The sequence below is a fragment of the Microtus pennsylvanicus genome, chromosome 1 (assembly GCF_037038515.1).
Source record: "Microtus pennsylvanicus isolate mMicPen1 chromosome 1, mMicPen1.hap1, whole genome shotgun sequence".
NCBI classification, from domain to species: domain Eukaryota; kingdom Metazoa; phylum Chordata; class Mammalia; order Rodentia; family Cricetidae; genus Microtus; species Microtus pennsylvanicus.
In genome coordinates, this window is record NC_134579.1 from 212,594,379 (window position 1) to 212,612,537 (window position 18,159).

The window sequence follows — 18,159 nt, forward strand, 5'->3', positions numbered from 1 at the left end:
TTTTGAAGCTGAACTGATTCTACTTTTAAACAACCCATTATGTAGGTAAATAATTTGTTTGCAGAAAGTATATAGTGAAATTATAAACCAGAGGTAAAAGGGAATGTGTATGTTCATCTTTCCCTCAGATGATTAGGGAAGAGAATGTTCAGGTAAATGGGACAAAAATATCAATGATGAATCTGGATACTGGTTTCTGGAAGTTTCCACTTCCATGTATAGAAAGAGAGAAGAAATGCCTCTCAAAAGACAGCAGCTTTCAGGTATACTATCAGGGTAGCGGACCCAGCCTGCAGAGCACTGCCTCTCGCCCTATCAGGAGGCCTGCGGGTGTGCACTGCTGGTGTGTTCTGGTGTAAATGTGAGTAACTCGAGCTATCAACACCCAGCTCTTGAAAATCCTGTTTTTTTCTTTTTTCTCCTCAGCTGAAAATGTAGCCAAAAAATGGCAAGTGAGCAGAGAAGCCCAGGACAAGGTTGCAGTTCTGTCCCAGAACAGGGCGGAGCATGCACAGAAAGCTGGCCACTTTGACAAGGAGATCGTGCCAGTGCTGGTGTCTTCCAGGAAAGGTGAGTGTGGAGACCACAGTACACACGAGCCTGTTTATAGGTGTGACTGACACCCAAGGGTGTGGAGGGCTGTTTGTGAACTTTGGGCTTTACAAGTTGTAGAGGTGTAGGCTTCACACATCGGCATGTGAGAGAGTTGATGGTGATGTGTTGTTTTGATACATGGTCTTGCTGTGTAGATGGCCTAGAGCTCACTCTGGACCAGGCTGGCCTCTCCCGCTTCTGCCTGCTGAGTGCTGGGATAACAGGTGCACCACCACACCTGGCTGGAAAGTGCTGTCTACACGGGATATGGTCACACAGGAAACTGTCATCTTCAAACTGTCCACGGCTGCAGTGTGTATGCAGTCGGCTCCATGAGAAGTGGAGCATCAGTCTGTGGTCATTAGGGGACACAACTCTTCTACACAGTCTAAGTAAAGCCTTTCCAGTTGTTCCCATGTGCTTCTCACATCCCCATCTGCAGAGGACATACCAAGTCAGGACAGTTCCCCTATCCATAACTGACATTCATGCTCAGCTCACGGAAGGTGGATTGTCCTAGTCCTGAGCCACTCAGCTGTAGCCAGCTGAATGCCGTGATTCAAACCCGTTGTCTGAGTTTTCTGTCCTGCCCGGTTTCCGCAGTTAAGTCCCAAAGAAATCACACAGAGGCCTACATTAACTATAAACTGATTGCCCATTAGCTCAGGCTTCTTATTAACTCTTATAATTTATATTAGCCCATTATTCTTGTCTATGTTAGCCACATGGCTTGTTACCTTTTTTGGAGAGGCAGTTTGCTTGCTTTGTGGCTGGGTCAGGACTGCAGAGGAATTGGCTTTCCTCTTCACAGAATTCTGTTCTCATTGACCCACCTCTACTTCCTGTCTGGTTGTTCCATCTATACGTCCTGCCTGGTTACTGGCCAATGAGCACTTATTTAAAATATAACTGACCATTGTCCCACACAAACCCATGTGCATACAATACTAATAACCTCTGTCCTTAGGAAGGGCTGTGGATTTGGAACACAGCAAGACTGTCTCATGAAGAGTTCTCATGGGGGAGCATGCAGGAATTCTAGCAATTCCCAGCACTCCGCCTTCTCTGTACTCATCCCAGGTAACTGGTTTTACTTTTTGCAGGTTCTACCGAAGTGAAAATTGATGAGTTTCCTCGCCATGGGAGTAACATGGAAGCCATGGGCAAGCTGAAACCTTACTTCCTTTCTGATGGGACAGGAACAGTCACATCTGCCAATGCAACAGGTTCGATTTCTGAAGGGCATTAAGGGAAGAACCAACTTTGGCAGGTCTACCAAGTAAATCTTTCTACACAAAATACCTGAAGCTGAGTTTAGGGAAAGTTTATCCCTTCTATATTGTTGGTTATTAATCTATTCTGCAGTGACTTGCTTTTATGACATCTAGTCTAGACATACAAGTAAAAAGAGTAAAATTCAGAGCTCCAGAGTAGTTGGGCATGGTGGCACACACCTTTAATCCCAGTTCCCAGAAAGCAGAGGCAGGCAGATCTTTGCGAGTTCGAGGCCAGCCTAGTCTACAAAGCAAGTTCCAGGACAGGTAGGACTGTTAACACAGAGAAACCCTGTCTGGACACCATCTCCCCTGACTACTCCCCCCCCCCACACCCAAAGAAAAGAAAGAACTCCAGTTTCTCAGGCTTTCACTTCTAGCTCTTAGGTGGCAAAGGCGGGCAAAGCTCTGTGGTTTCAAGATCACCCTGGTCTACAGACATTCTAGGATAGCTTGGGTTACGTGGTGAGACCCCATCTGAAAACAAAACCCTCCTATGTTCATCCACTACATACTTTTCCAGTTTCAGGAACCCCCAGCACCTGGAAGTCTTTGGGTGTCTCTTTGATTTCGTTTCATCTTTGACCCCCTCTTCTTTATAGCTATTGGGGGCATCTAATCATGTATGGTCAACATCATATTCCAAACCTGACCATTTCTAAGTACACTGTGCGGTCTGATGAATCACAGGCAAGGGCTTTGCCAACCTGTCAGTAACTTGATGCTTTCAGGTGGAAAAGGTGGTGGCCTGGGTACATACCTGATGAAGAGCACTGTAGAAACCAAGTCACTTGTTCACAGGGATGAATGACGGTGCCGCGGCTGTGGTTCTTATGAAGAAGACAGAAGCCGAGAGTCGAAGGCTGAGACCTTTAGCAAGAATAGTTTCCTGGTCACAAGCTGGTGTGGAGCCTTGCATTATGGGAGTAGGACCAATTCCAGCCATTAAGCAAGCTGTGAGTCTCTTTGGTAATGTACTTGGCACATGTAGGACAGGGTTTGAAGAAGCCTGCTTTTAGATTGCGTAGGAAGAGGTTGGTCTTGAACTTCTGCTCCTCCAGCTAGTACCTTTCCAAATGCTAGGGTTACAGGTATGCATCAGTAGTGACCTTAACTAAAATCTTTACTTTTCTGTGTACCAATGTACCTGGTGCCAAGTGTGCCGCTCTGTTGTCAGCTCCCCTTTCCACTCTGGAATGTTAGGCGGCGCTTTCACTTGGTTTATGCTACCAGGTTTCATTTGCAGCACGTTAATCCTAAAACCTGCCCACCCTAGCCTCTTCAGCAATGGGAATACAAGTATATGTCTCCACTAGCTCTGTAGACCAGGCTGGCTTCGAATTCAGAGATCTGCCTCCCAAGTGCTGGATTAAAGGTGTGCACTACCACCGCCTGGCAGCCTTTCTTAAAACGTGGGTTCTGGGGGTTAAAACTTAAAACTCAGATGCTATTCAAAGAACTTCACCTGCAGGTACTTTGCCAGTTCAAACTCTTTAGTTAAAAAACAAAAACAAAACAAAACACTAGTCTCCAAGTACTGGATTATGCTCTCAGGTTTTAGTTTTTTAAGGCTGTTTCTCTATAGCTTTTTAAGCCCCCTGGAATTTACTCTGTAGAAGAGGCTGGCCTCAAACTAACAGATCTACCTATCTCTGGCTCCCAAGTGCTGGGATGAAAGGCATGCATCACCACCACCCAGCTAAACTTTGTTTTGTGTATTTATGTACTGTTTAACATGTTTTGTGTGCACATATGCCCAAATGCATCAGATCTCATTATAGATGGTTATAAGCTACCATGTGGTTACTGGGAACTAAACTCAGGATCTTTAACCACTGAGCCATCTCTCCAGCCTGGACTTTTGGTTTTGAGGGTGGGTCTATACAACCCAACCTGGTCTCAAATTTAATTGTCCTGTCTCAGCCTCTTAAGTGCCTACACTACAAGTACGCCGCTCTACCTAGAGTAACCTCCACACTGTGGTGTTGTCATTAAAGTTCATCATAGTGCTATTTTGGGAACATTATTTAGCCTGGTGTTCACCTTTTAAACCCTTAGGACAGTCCGAGGTCACCATGGCACACCTAACTGCATAGTTCCCAGAGTTCCATGCATCATGAATTTGTTAATAACTAATGATTTAACTTCATTTTTTTCCTGTAGGTTGCAAAAGCAGGCTGGACCCTGGAAGATATTGATGTGTTTGAAATCAATGAAGCCTATGCAGCTCTTTCTGTTGCAATAGCTAAAGAACTCGGACTAAACCCCAAGAAGGTAACCAACACAAGCTTTGTTGTTTGCTAATGAACTTGCAGTCCAAGTTTAAGACTGCTTCTGCCCAGTGTTGTTGACCTGTTTTCACAGTGAGGGAGTCAGCAGTATTTACTCCTAAGCTTGACAGTGGGAGTTGAAAGGGTGGTTTGCTAGCATAACCCTGAGAGGACAAAGATAAACTGGGGGTGCTAGCTTGTGTCCACAAAAGACTGACTTGATCTCCTCCCCTCCTGTAGGTCAACATCGATGGAGGAGCCATCGCCTTGGGCCATCCTCTGGGAGCCTCCGGCTGCAGGATTCTAGTGACCTTGTTACACAGCCTTGAGAGAATGGGCGGGACTCGTGGTGTGGTAGCCCTGTGCATTGGGGGTGGGATGGGGATAGCAATGTGTGTTCAGAGAGGATGACCTGCCTGACAGCCACCACCCCTGAACACTTCTTGCTAAATCAGTGAAACACTATAGTATGTGAAATCAGAGGACCAAAGTGAGGACAGGAAGCCAGGTGGTCAGCTTCTGTACTTTAATGAGACACCCAAGGCTAAGACATTGCGTCTGACACTGCTTATAAATAAAAGGGAAATCCAATCAATCAGCCATCAAGGGCTCCAGAGTGAACGGCGTTTTCATAACTTCCATGTTTATCGTCTTTGCTTTCTGGGTGCAATTTTATCAGATCATCGATTCGAAGAATGGTGATCGCAGCTTCTGTTGCAAACTTCAGGCTCTTCACTTTAACTATGGTTGGTTCAAAAACCCCCGCTTGCTTGTTGTCTCGTGGTTTCCCATTGATCAAATCAAGGCCAATCCTGTCATGGTGAAAATGTGATTCAATGACCAAGCTGAAGCGGTATGTTCCAGCTGTTCTGGTCCACAAGACTGGGATTCTAACAAGTCTATCTTTGGGAGTAGAAAAGCTGGTAGTGGAGCAGAGAAACCTCATCTGCCAAACATTTAGCACACAGTCACATGTTGCACACTGATAATATTATGTTCAAGTAGTTGCATACAGTTTGGTAGTCAAAAGATTCTTTTGCCTAGTGACAGCACAGCTGTCTGGCTTAGTGTTGAGTATGTTTTATGTCCTTAGAAGGACCAAATCATCTAAAGACACACTCTTCTGAGACTGCACTCACTGTCAGCTGAGGGGCTGCCTGAAAAGGTGAGAATAACCTAAGGTCACCCTCTTTGACTTCCTCCAGACTATCCAGGGAGTCAGAATGGGGTCCAGAGATGACACCTAAAAGCAACAGTGCTAAAAATCAGCAGCCACCATTACACATACAGGCACCAATTAACAATGATGCCTGTAAAGTTTCAGTATGTGACAAGTCCCTTCAAGTGCTTAACTTAAAACAGACCCATGACAGTGGACAACAGAACACAAGGAAATTGTAAACTCACCACTTTAGATTTTTACGTTCTGGGTTAACTTGAGCCTCATTGTGAAAAGCTCTTAGCTTGGCAACCAGGTCGGTGGAGTCTTGGGCAGCATTCACTGCCAGTGTATTAGGAATAACAAGAAGTGATCTTGCAAACTCTGCAATAGCAAGCTGTTCCCGAGATCCCTAAAAAGAAAAACACAAGGTGTCGTCACGAAAGCAAACACAGCATACAGCAGTAGGTTCCGACAGGAATACCCAACACCACTGTCTCCGGCACCTTTCTGAAACCATCCTTACCATACTGGTTGCATAGTTTTCAAGATAGATGGACAGGGCAGCTTCTACAGCACCTCCACCTGGGACCACAGATTTTGACTCCAAAACTCTCTTCACCACACAAAGAGCATCGTGTAAAGATCGCTCCATTTCATCACACATGAAATCATTTGCTCCTCGTAAGATAATTGATGCAGATGTACGAGCCTTGGTGCTATGAAAAACAAAAAGTGAAGTCATTAGTATTTTTCAATTAATGAAAGCAGCATCAATACAAACACCCTTGGTTAAATCCTGCTCACATTTAAGCATAAGGCACCAAAAACAATGTTTAGTTCACGTACAAGAGACAAAATACTATCTCAATTCACAGTGGTCCAATATAATTTTATCCCATGCCTAAATTGCTTCTATCACTGAGACTAGAGCAGCAAGTAAATGGAAAAGAAGTCTTTTTACAATGGAATCTACATTGCTTTGTAACTTACAACAGTCGTTCTTACTTTTTGATTAAGATCAGCTCATCATCACAGATTCTCTCCTGGACTACCTCCTCTGCTTGTCCCAACATTGTAGCTTCAAAAGTCTCTTCGCCTTCCAGATTGGCCAGTGTGGACAGGATAGTTGCTACATGAGAATCATAAGACACACATTTGTTTTCATGATTGTAGTTTAGTGATTTTCCTCATGAGAAGAACAATGTATTATTTCAAGGTCACAGACAAGACACTACCCCTTAACACAAAACTGTCACTTTAAGGTCAAATCAGTGCACTCATTTCCAACAACTCAGCATCAAACTACTTTTCCAATTACCTAAAAATAATAAAATATGGCTCTATAAATCTATCAGAGTACAACAGAGAAAAACAAAAAGTTTTTGAAATTTAGTGTCAATATTTCAGTTGGAAGACCTGTGACCCAGTCACATACTACTAAGTAGTGTGTCTCGGGCTGGGAGAGACCTACCTCCAGAAGCTTTAGCAATGCGCTTGAGGTCCCTTTTTAAAACTCTTCTCACAGCCATGGCACCAGCCTCCACAAAATACTTCAGACACATATCATCTATCCCTCCAGTGGTGAGAATGACATTGGCCCCAGTCGCCAGGATCTTTTGAATTCTCTCCTTGGTGATATCTGATTCTCTACAGAGAAAATATTTCAGTAAACCCAAACTAACAACTTTAAAATTTTAGATAATACTGCTGTAACTCTACTTGTTATTCTTTCCCACTAAAATCAAAAGTTAAATCAGTCCAATTTATGTTAATTTCAAGCACTTGAAAGTAACATTTGCTCTTTCACCAACAATTAATTCCTAATTAAGGGTGGCAAAAAGAAAAACACACCCCCTTGAGGCCCCTCCCACATTAAGGATGCAGTAGAGAATTAATGGCAATCCCCAAACAGCATATCACTGAAGCTATATGAGAGGCAGAACTCAAGCCCTACATAGTGGAATAAGAAAATGATTCATGCTGGGCGGTGGAGGCGCATGCCTTTAATCCCAGCACTCAGGAGTCAGAGGTATGCAGATCTCTCTGAGTTCGAGGTCAGCTTGGTCTACAGAGCTAGTTCCAGCATAGCCAAGGTTACACAAAGAAATTCTGTCTTGGAAAAAAAAAAAGTTTTAGTGTAGAGTTGAACCAGCAGAAGTTATGTAAGACCAGGAAATGAAGAACCCTGAGAGGTTTAAGAGTATGTTAGAGAGTAGATGGTGAAGATGCTTTAATGTCCGAGGCAAGCCTATGATTGTCCAAATTTACTTTCTTCAAATGAACCTATGTTAATGTAAAAACAACTGGGAAGACGAAAAGACTTCAGAGACAGAAACCAGAGGTATGTAATCTATAAGACAGACAGCTTGATCAGAAAAGTATGAGTTTATGAAGTCATGGTAATGGAAGGCACAGCCAAGGTACCCCTGAAGCAAAGTATAGGTTTTGGGCCAAGTTAGGCAATGAGAGTTTATTTGTGGACACTTCTTTCTTTCCTTTCCTTTTTTTTTTGTAGCCCTTTTGGTTGTTGAAGACAGGGTTTCACTGTGTTACCCTGCCTGTGTTGTCCTGGAACGTGCTCTGTAGATCAGGCTGGCCCCCAAATGCAGAGATCTTCTTGTCTCTGTCTCCTAGATGTGTCACCACAGCCTGGTTCATTTGTGGACACTTCTAACAAGATGAACCTACCAGGAGGCATCACATGTGCCATGGAAATCATAAGCACATATGAGATTAAAAGCCAATTACTGCAGTCATGTCACATCTACATAATGGACATACTGGTCATACAACAGTAAAGTGGAGCGGAGCATGCATGCTGGAGCGATGTCACAGCAACTGCAGTTAGCACTGCCAGCTGTGTCCCACCACCTTAGCACATAGTAGCTTAGGTGAGAAGCCATACACAGTATCAACACTTGAAGCAATGCCGTTGTCCATGCTGACCACAATCCATCGGCTTAAATGATCCACCTGTTTGGGACATGCCTGGCTTGCCTAACCATTACTTTATAACATAGCACAAGTATTGATTTACAAACATCCTTTCACAGGCAAAAATCTTCTCATATACCTCTGTCTAATCTGGTCCAATTTCTCCGGGTCTGTAATAACCACCTGCACACCGAGCTTCATTTTTGTTTTCTGCAGGCTGAAGTCAAGACAAGCAATTTTTGCATTAACTATTCTCTTGGGCATGCCTGTAAATGAATAAAAGGTCAACTATAACAATGCTAGGGTTCATAAAAGACAGTTATCCTTAAATACATCACACACAAAAAAAATTCATGTTACATATAAACCAAATTTAGATGGCAATTTATTACACTAAACCTCAGGAAAGCCTGACAGTCACAAGTGCACACAATTCATTTCAATCTATACTCACTGTAAATTCTTAAAAAACTGGCAGAGTTTCACTGTGTAGACAAGGCCCTAAACAGATACCTGTCTACTGATCACTCCTCAATGCTGGAATTAAACGCCAGTGCCACTATGCCTGGCTCCCATGGCAACTATTTAACCCTATGTAGATGTATACTATGAAAAACAAACAGAGACAAACCAAACCAGCCAAACAAAACCCAAAACAAAGTGACTGGGAACAGTAGCATTCTCAATTCCCATGTAACACTGAATCTTACATACCCTGCGATCCCACCACACAGTTGAGTGCATAGCCGTTGATCAGCATGCTTTCTACCTGACTTCTCCCATGGGCTTTCAGAATGTTAACAGAATTGACTGGATAGCGAGGCTGGCCTCTTGTATCTGTGTATTTGACAGCAAGTACAGCATCCACCACCATATTGGCGAAGAAATCACCATTTCTGAGTTAATTTCTGTTAAGGACAACAGACTTGGAATAAAAGACCCAAGGACACAAAAAGCAATTCAACTAGACTTTCTTTTTAAAAATAATTCAGCCTGAAGAAAGTACTATCACTCCCCTCGAGGTGACCTCTGTCTACTCACCACCATCTACATTTCAAGCACCCTTCCACTGTGGAAAGGCTAGAGAAGCAGCAGCAGGCAGCATCAGTCAGTTTCAATTGTTTTTCCTCTAACTGGATCAATTTGCATTAGACAAGCATTTTAAGTTTTACCGCATAAAATTAACATTCTATAAAACCCAGTCTTATTTCTAAGAGTGAAAGGGTGATAGGGACAAATTTCACTAGACCATTTAAGGATACATTCCAATAATTTTGGAAGACATGGATGTCTTAGCAGCATTGATCAGGCAGTCTCTTCCAAGTTCATCTGTGTTAATAATTAGGTTCTCACTGATATAGCGCACTGCTTCCCTGTTACAGGCATGGGAAAGAAAATATAAGCATACTACTCAAAAATTTTGCATTTCACCACATTTAACACACTGTTAAATGTCACAGGCAATGGTCTTCTGTTGAGCCATTTCATATAGAAGGAAGACACCGAAAAGTCCTCCCCCTTCAGATCACGGCACTTTTCATCTATCCCATAAGCATAGCCACTAAAATCTATTAGGAGAAAACGTGGTAGTCAAATGGGAAGAAAGTACCTGGGTCGGATACTTCAAATAGGACCACCTGAACGCTAAGGTACAACAGCTCCAACATTTACATCAGTCACAGTGTAAGACAACTACAACCACTACACAGTAACATTTTCTTTGAATGTAATCTTACTTGCAGGCAAGCCGATAGCCACTAATAACTGATGTTGGGTGGATTTTCTGTTTGACTAGTTCATCTGCATTTTTCAGAAGTTCTGCTGCAATAATTACCTGTTGAGTAAACACTACATTAAGATTTATGGCAGTCAATATGCACGGTGCATACAGAAAAGCTTTAAAATGAACTAACATCCTCTATTTATTTGTTTTTTTCAAAACAGGGTTTCTCTGTGTAGCTGGGGCTGTCTTAGAACTCACTTTGTAGACAGGCTGGTCTTGAACTCAAAAGACCCACCTACCAATGTCTCCCAACTGCCGGGATTAAAGGCATGCGGCACTATGCCCAGGTATGACCTAGCATCACTAAGCAGCCACAGCAGACAAGTGAGTAGCAGCTTGCTGAAAACATAAAATGTAGACAACTACAAAGTACTCTGTGGAAATGGACCAAGCTATAAACATCAAAAAACGCTAAAATCCCAGTACAACAGAATTTATACCCATTACATTTAGAGACTGAGCGCAACAAAAGCTAAATAGCTAACATTTGAAATCATTTGTGCTAGTCTAGTATTTTTTTAAACTTTAGCTTTTAAAAAAGATTTATTATGGGGCTGGAGAGATGGCTCAGTGGTTAAGAGCACTGCCTGCTCTTCCAAAGGTCCTGAGTTCAATTCCCAGCAACCACATGGTGGCTCATAACCACCTGAAATGAGACCTGGTGCCCTCTTATGGCCTGCAGGCATACATGCAGGCAGACCACTGTATACTTAATAAATAAATCTAAAAAAAAGAATAAAGGTATTAAAAAAAGACTTATTATGTATACAATGTTCCTCCTGCATGGACACTGCCATGCCAGAAGAGGGCCTTACTACAGATGGTTTGTGAGCCACCATGTGGTTGCTGGGAGTTGAACTCAGGACCTCTGGAAGAGCAGCCAGTGCTAATGTTAACATGAGACATCATGTTAACATCTCTCCAGCCCCCTAGTCTAGTATTTTTAACTAAATCTTAAAATCATTTAAAATATGAAACACTAATAACCATTTTTCTGAATCTATCCGCTTCTTTTTGAAAGGAGTTAAGGTATTTGCTAAGTCACATGATCTATAAACAAGTCAGACAAAGGTCATTTTCATCGTTTAGGAACAGATCCCATTCTTTCAAGGCAAAGTGAAATCTCTTCACTGCATAATTCATCAGGTGTATGTCACTAACCACGCTCACTAACTAGCTATTGGTCCTGTAAGGTAGCAGATTGACTCCCTCAAATTTCTACTCTGAATTCCCAAGATTTCCTGCCTACATTTAAAATCCAAAAGTATCCATTAAACAACAAACCAAGGAGCCCAAACATTCTCTGCTTTAATAAACTGGGTGGTGGTGGCGCACACTTTAATAACAGCACTTGGGCGGCCAATCTACAAAAAGAGTTCTAGGACAGTCTCCAAAGCTAGAGAAACCTGGTCTTGAAAAACATAAACAACAATAACAACTCTTTTCTACATGTAAACATTATCACTGCAAGGGGATTAAATATAAGCCCCAAATTCATGAGACCCCAGCTTATATTCAACTACCTAAGTTCACTTCCTACTTAAACTGTACACTTTGTGACTGTACAAACTGTCACAATGATTCGTTTTCGGATGTCTGTGAGACCGTAAACACCTGACTCATTTCTGACCTAGAGCAAACGATTCTGCCATGGGTTCAACTCTCCTGACTGTTCTCTAGGCAGTCCCAGGGAGCCTCTCACCACTGAGGTAGTTCCATCTCCAACTTCTTTGTCCTGCAGGTCAGCCAGCTCACAAAGAACTTTAGCCGCAGGATGCTCTACCTCCAGTAACTTCAGGATGGTGGCCCCATCATTAGTAATGGTCACATCCTGAGAAATATGAGGGAAGCGGGTCAGCACAGAAGCCAAGCTCCATGACGCCATACACTCAGCTTTAATGTATTTAGGTAGAAACAAAGACTTTACAGAGAAAATAATTTCCAGGTTTTATTGAAGCTATTTTTATCAAGGTAACCAAAACCAGTTAAGATATACTTACACCAATATCATCCACCAACATTTTATCCAAACCAACTGGCCCAAGAGAACTTTTAACAATGTTGGCAATAGAAGCTGCAGCCATAACTGTAAAGGAACAGTGAAATAAAAAAATTTAGATCAACTCACAAACTAAAAGACACTCAACCACATATGGTTTTCTCAAATCTACAAATCTGTACTTCACTCTTTTTGAAAGACAAAGTTACCTATTTAAGAACTAGTGAAGGTTAAATATTTTTATTTTGAGTACTGATGTCAAAAGTTCCAAAAAGTTCAATGCCTCAAAAAATAAGCACAAAAACATCCTGCCACTATTCATTGCAATTTTTTTTTTAAAAAAATAATTGATTTGAATTTAGTTTATGTGCATTGGTGTGAAGGTGTCATATCTCCTGGAACTAGAGTTACCAACAGTTGTGAGCTCCTACGCTGGGAACTGAACCCGAGTCTTCTGGAAGAACAGCCAGTGTTCTTAACTGCTGAACCACCTCTCCATCCCTGCAAGAAAAATTCTAAGGGACACTTCCGCCTGCTTCACTCTAGCAAGTTTTAATAAGAATAGTAGATAGTTCGCCTGGGTAGTGATCGTGTCTCCGGGGGTGAGGGGGAATTACAAAATTAATAGACAACCACTATTCCAAGCCGCTAAATGCTTTCGAAAACAGGTTTAGCTACAGCAAAGCACGTGTTAATTCGTACTACCGCTAACAGCCCACGCTTCCTAACACTCGCTTTACGTTCCGTTAGGTTTTCCTGGGTACAGCTGTCAACTGCGAGATCTGGACATGCAAGCACCCGCCCGGACGGAGGTAGCCCCGCAAAGCCCACCGAAATTCTGTAGGCATATTTCCTCGTGGGCCAAACGGGTCGTGTCAGGGATGCTCCCACCCGGAAAAACCAGAACAAAGGGGCCGTGCGTGGGGCGTGGCAGGCACGGAGGTCTGAGCTCGCCTTCCGTGCAGAGCTGCTCTCCCTCCCGGCGTGGACGCCCATACCCATCCCGGGCGCTCCCCCCAAGCGTGCTGTGCTCGAACGTTCTTCCCTTATACGGAAGGGCGCCGGGGCGCAGAAGCGGCCCGCGGTTGAGGGCTGCGCTGGGCCCGGTGTCCTCGGGGGACTTCACGGTGCCCAGGGGGTGGCCCCGGCCTACCCACGGCGATCGGGCCTCGGCCTGCGCCGCCGCGGGCCGGGCCCCGGATTCCCTCGCCCTTACCGTTCTGGGAGCGGATCGCTTCCCCAGTGCTGCGGTCCCCGAATACGGACAGAGGGCCCTCCATCTTCAGGGAGCCTGGCCGACCTCACTAACACCACACACAGCCGGGATCTCCGCTCCGAGGCCGGACGGCGGCCACCACACAGCGTGGAGAGGCCCGAGCGGCGCGCGCGCGTGCTGCTGGGTAACACACCCCACCCGCTGCGCACTCTCCGCTAACCGCGAGGCACGCTGGGAAAAAAAGAGACGGCAAAACGGAAACCGCCGGAAGTGGAGGGCGGGGCACCTACAATTTTCGTCCAATTAGAGGCTGGAAAAGAAAGGCGCGAAAGTGGGGGACCGAACTCAGGGACCGAAGGAGGGCTGTGGCGCGCTTGTTCGGGTTGCGCTTGCGCGTTTGTACATCCTAGGACTTTCTAGAAAAGTTGGTAGGGCTGAGTTGGGGTGTGGTGGGATGGGCGGTCGAGCTCTCTCCTCTGAACTCCCCCATGTTTAGATGTCGGGGAGCATTCGGCCAGTCGGCTGAGACTCGATCCGGTCTGGCTGGAGCGGACAAGGCGCTTCCGCTCTTTGAGAAAACCGTGCACCCTGCTCTCCCAGAGCCCCGAAGCGTGTGCGCTCCAGTGGTGTGCAGCTCTGCGGACCAGACCCCCAAAATACAGCCTGGGCCCACGCGTGACTCAGGAATGGCTCCGGGAGCGTGCCCCGCCCTCCGCTCCAACGTCAGCGGCGATTGGCGGACCGGAGAGACCGATCGCTCTCCCGACCACTCAGCACGAAGGGGCTTGTTAGTTCCGGGTCCTGGAGGCCCCGAGGGCCTGCTGGCATCTGTAGCTTTTCCCTCAGTTAAAATGGCTGCGGCTAGTCCTCCTCTCGGACGACCGTGAGCGAAGGGAGGCAGGGCACCGGGAGGCTTTGCCTCCGACCCTTCAGCGATGGCGCTTCAGCCGCGGTTCTGGAAATGCCTGTCTGTTTGCAGGAACCTGGGTAACTAATCTCGCCCCGCTGCATTGGCTGTGCCCTGGTGCACGGGACACGGGAATTTGCAAATCCGATTTGGCACCCGCGGTTCCGCATGGGAAAGTGAACGCACAACCACACCGGGGTGGCGTTAGAACGTTATGGGTTTGTGGTCAGACGGCCATTTCTCCCCGCTTCTGGGTCTCGTGATGGGAATGGTTAGAGCATGCCCCTCTCGTGCCTGTGTTCGTCATTTTAAAGATCCATGTGGTCGTTTTCATTTCCTAGAGTGTGGGCTGGCAGCCCTCGCGACCAGTTCCACACCAGCGATTCAGCACGATGTGGCGACTAAGGAAAACGAAGCTGTGGCCCCAGAGTTCACCAACCGGAACCCTCGGAATCTGGAGCTCTTAGGGGTAGCCAGGAAAGAGCGGGGCTGGGCTACAGTGTGGCCCAGCCGTGAGTTCTGGCACAGGTAATTTAAGTCGGCTATGCATAGCACCTTACACGTCTTTTTCATCAATGCCTTGACCGACCCGGCCAGAGAAACCCGAGGTTGACTGAGTCAGGAGGATGACGTGAGAGTAGAGAGCGACCATGGAACAAACAACTAATAGTTGTCCTGAAGAAAATTTAACGATAATTCGAGAATAAGAGATTATGTACTGACGACTCTGAAGATGTGACATGTCAAATCTTGAGTAGTGGGCAGTGGTGGCGCACGCCTTTAGTCCTAGCACTCGGGAGCACAGGCAGGCAGATCTCTGAGTTTGAGGCAGCCTGGTTTACAAGAGCTAGTTCTAGGACAGGCTCCAAAGCTACAGAGAAACCCTGTCTTGAAACAACAAAAAAGCCGAGCTCTAAAGAATAGGACAATAATCATCTGCCACAAAGGACAGTCTAGTAGAGGAGGCTACTGGGCTGGGATTGGTTAGTGTCTCTGAGGGACCCTCAGGTCTGTGTACCCGGAGTTGAATAAAGTGTGAAGTGTGATGGCAATAGAGTAGTCAGTGTGAGCTGGGCAGTGGTGGCGCACACCTTTAATCCCAGCGCTTGGGAAGCAGATGCAGGCAGATCTTTGAGTTCTAGGTCAGCTGGAACTATAAAATAGTTCTATATAAATAATATAGAATAAAGTTTGGGCCGGAATAAAAGGAAGGCCCGCTGTAAGACTTAATAGAAATGAGATACTTGCTTTAAACAGATTTTTTTCTTAAAATTTGTGGAGGTTGGAGCAATAGCACATTGGTTAAAAGCACTTACTGAGCTTGCAGAGGACCCTGGTTCAGTTCCCAGCACCCACAACTGGCTGTAACAACAGACATACATGTAAGCAAAACACTCATGCACAAAAAAGTAAATGTTAAATTTTATTTTGGGACAACTGTGAGGGTTAGACCAGACCCTCAGCACACAAAGTGTATGCTCTGCCTCTGGACTGTACTCCCCAGCCCCCAAATGGCTGTGTATTAAAAATGTTGTATTTTCTAGGAACTATGCTAGTTGCTTTGAATTTGTGATTTTTCTTCATTTAACTATGTATATTCCATTGTGAAGCAGGTGTAGTACTTTTCTCCACTTGACAGGGACCGAGGAGTTGAAAGGGAAACAGGATGAGCTAAGATTCAGACATATTTGTGTGTGGCTGTCGAGCCACAGCGTTAGATGATTACCACCGTGTGGCAGGGTGTAGGTGGCATGTGCTCGCTTCCTCGGTACTTGTCAGCATGGGGTTTTTCTCTTTTCAGCTTGCTGTTGGTGTGTGCATGTGCACAGGTTTTCACCTGTGCCATAGACACCTACATCACATTGCAGCTTGTAAGACCTGGGGACTGAATTTGGGTGGTGAGCCTTGGCAGGAAGTGCCTTTAGCCACGGAGCTGTTTTAATAGCCTAGTCACCAATTTCTTGAGAAACGTAGGCATTTATTCCCCTGAAATAATTTAACTTTTTGTTAAATAGATCGTTTTATGGTTTATTCTCTTATCCCTCTTAGGTTGCGAGTTATAAGGACTCAGCATCACATAGAGGCAGTGGTTGAGCATCAAAACGGCCAGGTGGTGGTTTCGGCATCCACTCGGGAATGGGCTATTAAAAAACACCTGTATAGTACCAGAAATGTGGTGGCTTGTGAGAGTATAGGACGAGTGTTGGCACAGCGATGCTTAGAAGCCGGAATCAACTTCATGGTCTACCAGCCAACTCCTTGGGAGGCATCCTCAGACTCGGTATTCTCATTTCTGTATATTTACATAAAGATAAAAATTTGGGGGTGGGGTTGGTGGTAGTGCTCACCTTTAATCCCAGCAAAGGCAGGTGGATTTCTGCGTTTGAGGCCAACCTGGTCTACAGAGTAAATTCCAGCATAGCCACAACTACACAGAGAAACCTGTCTAGAAAAACCAAAAATAATACTAAAATAAAATAAAAATTTGTTCTGGTGTAGTAGAAGCAGAGGCAGATGGAGCTCTTGAGTTCAGGGCAGGTCTACAAAGCAAATCCTATCTAGTCAGGGATATAGTGAGACCCTGTCTCAAAAAAAGGTGGTAAGTTGGTTATTGGTGACACAGGTCAATAATTCCAGCTGTCGAGGGGTTGAGGCAGAAGATTCTCAAGTTCAAGGCTTGAATAACTTACTAAGACCCTGTCTCAAAATTTTAAAAGGAAAAGTGGGGACTCGGGCTTTAAGTCAGTGGTTGCTCTTGCCTACCATGCTGGACACCTTGTCTTTAATCCATAGTGTGTGCACACATGTGTGCGTGAACACACACCCACACGCACATGATACAGAACTGGGCATGCAGCTCTGTGAGTACTGCCTAGCATGTGCAGCCTCTAGCAGCATACAGAATCGATAGAGGGCATTTTGTTAGTTCTTGGTATCAGATATGCTTACATTATTTTCCGAGGGTATATCATGTGTTAGGCCTGTGGCTGGGTACTGTGACAGACAGCAAGCACATCCTGTGACTTGATTTTTGCAAATCCACAGGAGCTAGTGCTCCCATTCTCTGCACAAACTGAGGTCAGTCAGTATTGCAAGTTTCAGATGTGGGATGCTGGAGCCCTTGAAGTCTAGGATATTAGCACTTCCTGTTGTCAGACTGACCACTTGTCCATGTAGTTGAATTGAAGATGCTGATCACTGATATCTCTCCGTTTCCTTTTTCTTATGTTCTTAAGATCACTCAGAAAAACCAATGCAGGCTGGGCGGTCAACAAGATGAAATTGTCTGTTGGAAAGCAAACATTTTTTAGGTTTTTCTGAAGGGTAACTGTTTTCCTTTGCTCTTCAAACCAGATAAAACGTCTACAGAACGCCATGACAGAGGGTGGTGTGGTGCTTCAGGAGCCTCGGAGGATCTATGAATGAAACAGAAACATCAACTGCTTTAAAGTGTAAACACAAAACCATCAGCTCCTCCAGCCACCAGAAGGAAGAATCTGCTCCTAAACAAAGAAAGAAAGGCAGGCTTTTGGAAGGAGAACCAGACTGAAAGCTTCATAGTGATAATGTAACAGTTGAGAATTATTTAAAGTGAACCTCTTCCCACTTCTTTGTGTGCTTGTGTGGTTTTGTTGTTTCAATGAAGGGCAGGCTTGTCCCTTTTTGTGGACATGAGAGATATACTTAAGAAAAGCAATTACCAGTTATAACCATCTGCAGAACAAATTAAAATGTTTATAACAAACGACCAACCCTTGCTGTCTTACTCTCTTAGTGTCTTGTGGCTACGGAGGAAATGTGAAGTTTCTGTAAGGCACTGACTGTCATGGATGGCTCCTGGCCAGTCATCAGGGAGAGGATTGCTTGCTGCCCAGGATGGTGGCTGGTGTTTTGTTTTGTTTTGAATGTCAGTGTAATTGTAAACTCAGAAATGCTATGGTGATATTCTGCAAATGTCTTCTAGACTTCCCTGGACTCGCTCCCTAGTGATTTCAGGAAAATCTTAGAAGTGAGTGTGAG

At 44.8% G+C, this 18,159-nt stretch overlaps 3 protein-coding genes and 2 non-coding genes across 6 annotated transcripts in view; 2 read left to right on the forward strand and 3 right to left on the reverse strand.

The window, feature by feature from the left end:
* LOC142832847 (acetyl-CoA acetyltransferase, cytosolic-like) overlaps positions 1–4,707 on the forward strand; it is a 21,678-nt gene extending 16,971 nt beyond the window's left edge. Inside the window, exons 5-9 of the mRNA XM_075943662.1 lie at positions 427–570; positions 1,698–1,820; positions 2,670–2,824; positions 4,032–4,142; positions 4,379–4,707. Of these exons, the coding sequence (XP_075799777.1) occupies positions 427–570; positions 1,698–1,820; positions 2,670–2,824; positions 4,032–4,142; positions 4,379–4,549 (704 nt within the window). The 3' untranslated portion in view covers positions 4,550–4,707. The remainder of the gene's footprint in view (positions 1–426; positions 571–1,697; positions 1,821–2,669; positions 2,825–4,031; positions 4,143–4,378) is intronic.
* On the reverse strand, positions 4,651–13,954 carry Tcp1 (t-complex 1). The gene is made up of 12 exons (XM_075950687.1): positions 13,233–13,954; positions 12,018–12,103; positions 11,720–11,848; positions 9,971–10,068; positions 9,497–9,607; positions 8,949–9,130; positions 8,374–8,500; positions 6,772–6,947; positions 6,306–6,429; positions 5,824–6,016; positions 5,546–5,709; positions 4,651–4,950 (listed from the first exon to the last, which is right to left on the reverse strand). Exons 1-12 carry the CDS (start codon positions 13,294–13,296, stop codon positions 4,734–4,736), a joined length of 1,671 nt encoding a protein of 556 aa, XP_075806802.1. The 5' UTR covers positions 13,297–13,954; the 3' UTR covers positions 4,651–4,733.
* LOC142842829 (small nucleolar RNA SNORA20) lies at positions 6,128–6,248 on the reverse strand. The gene has a single exon (XR_012909490.1). It is a non-coding gene; the product is annotated as a small nucleolar RNA SNORA20 (small nucleolar RNA).
* Positions 9,700–9,836, reverse strand: LOC142842834 (small nucleolar RNA SNORA29). Its single transcript, XR_012909495.1, has one exon. It is a non-coding gene; the product is annotated as a small nucleolar RNA SNORA29 (small nucleolar RNA).
* Positions 13,955–14,028: 74 nt separating the features above from the next.
* On the forward strand, positions 14,029–17,885 carry Mrpl18 (mitochondrial ribosomal protein L18). Of its 2 annotated transcripts, none has more exons than XM_075950743.1 (4): positions 14,029–14,219; positions 14,481–14,667; positions 16,189–16,271; positions 17,494–17,885. In XM_075950743.1, the coding sequence occupies exons 1-4, from the start codon at positions 14,168–14,170 to the stop codon at positions 17,559–17,561; spliced, it is 390 nt and encodes a 129-aa protein (XP_075806858.1). In that variant the 5' UTR covers positions 14,029–14,167; the 3' UTR covers positions 17,562–17,885. The 2 variants fall into 2 exon arrangements, with proteins under 2 accessions (XP_075806858.1, XP_075806850.1); XM_075950735.1 differs by having other exon boundaries at positions 14,045–14,219; positions 16,189–16,420.
* The last annotated feature ends 274 nt before the right edge of the window (positions 17,886–18,159 follow it).

Excerpts from the sequence above, each read along its gene's own strand:
- Mrpl18 (XM_075950735.1), top strand. The coding sequence starts at position 14,168 with ATGGCGCTTCAGCCGCGGTTCTGGAAATGCCTGTCTGTTTGCAGGAAC. Across the intron at positions 14,220-14,480 it reads GTCTGTTTGCAGGAACCTGG|AGTGTGGGCTGGCAGCCCTC; the intron begins GTAACTAATCTC and ends TTCATTTCCTAG. Across the intron at positions 16,421-17,493 it reads GGGAGGCATCCTCAGACTCG|ATAAAACGTCTACAGAACGC; the intron begins GTATTCTCATTT and ends TCTTCAAACCAG.
- Tcp1 (XM_075950687.1), bottom strand. The coding sequence starts at position 13,296 with ATGGAGGGCCCTCTGTCCGTATTCGGGGACCGCAGCACTGGGGAAGCG. Across the intron at positions 10,069-11,719 it reads GAGATGGAACTACCTCAGTG|GTAATTATTGCAGCAGAACT; the intron begins GTGAGAGGCTCC and ends TTTACTCAACAG. Across the intron at positions 8,501-8,948 it reads CTGTGTGGTGGGATCGCAGG|GCATGCCCAAGAGAATAGTT; the intron begins GTATGTAAGATT and ends ATTCATTTACAG.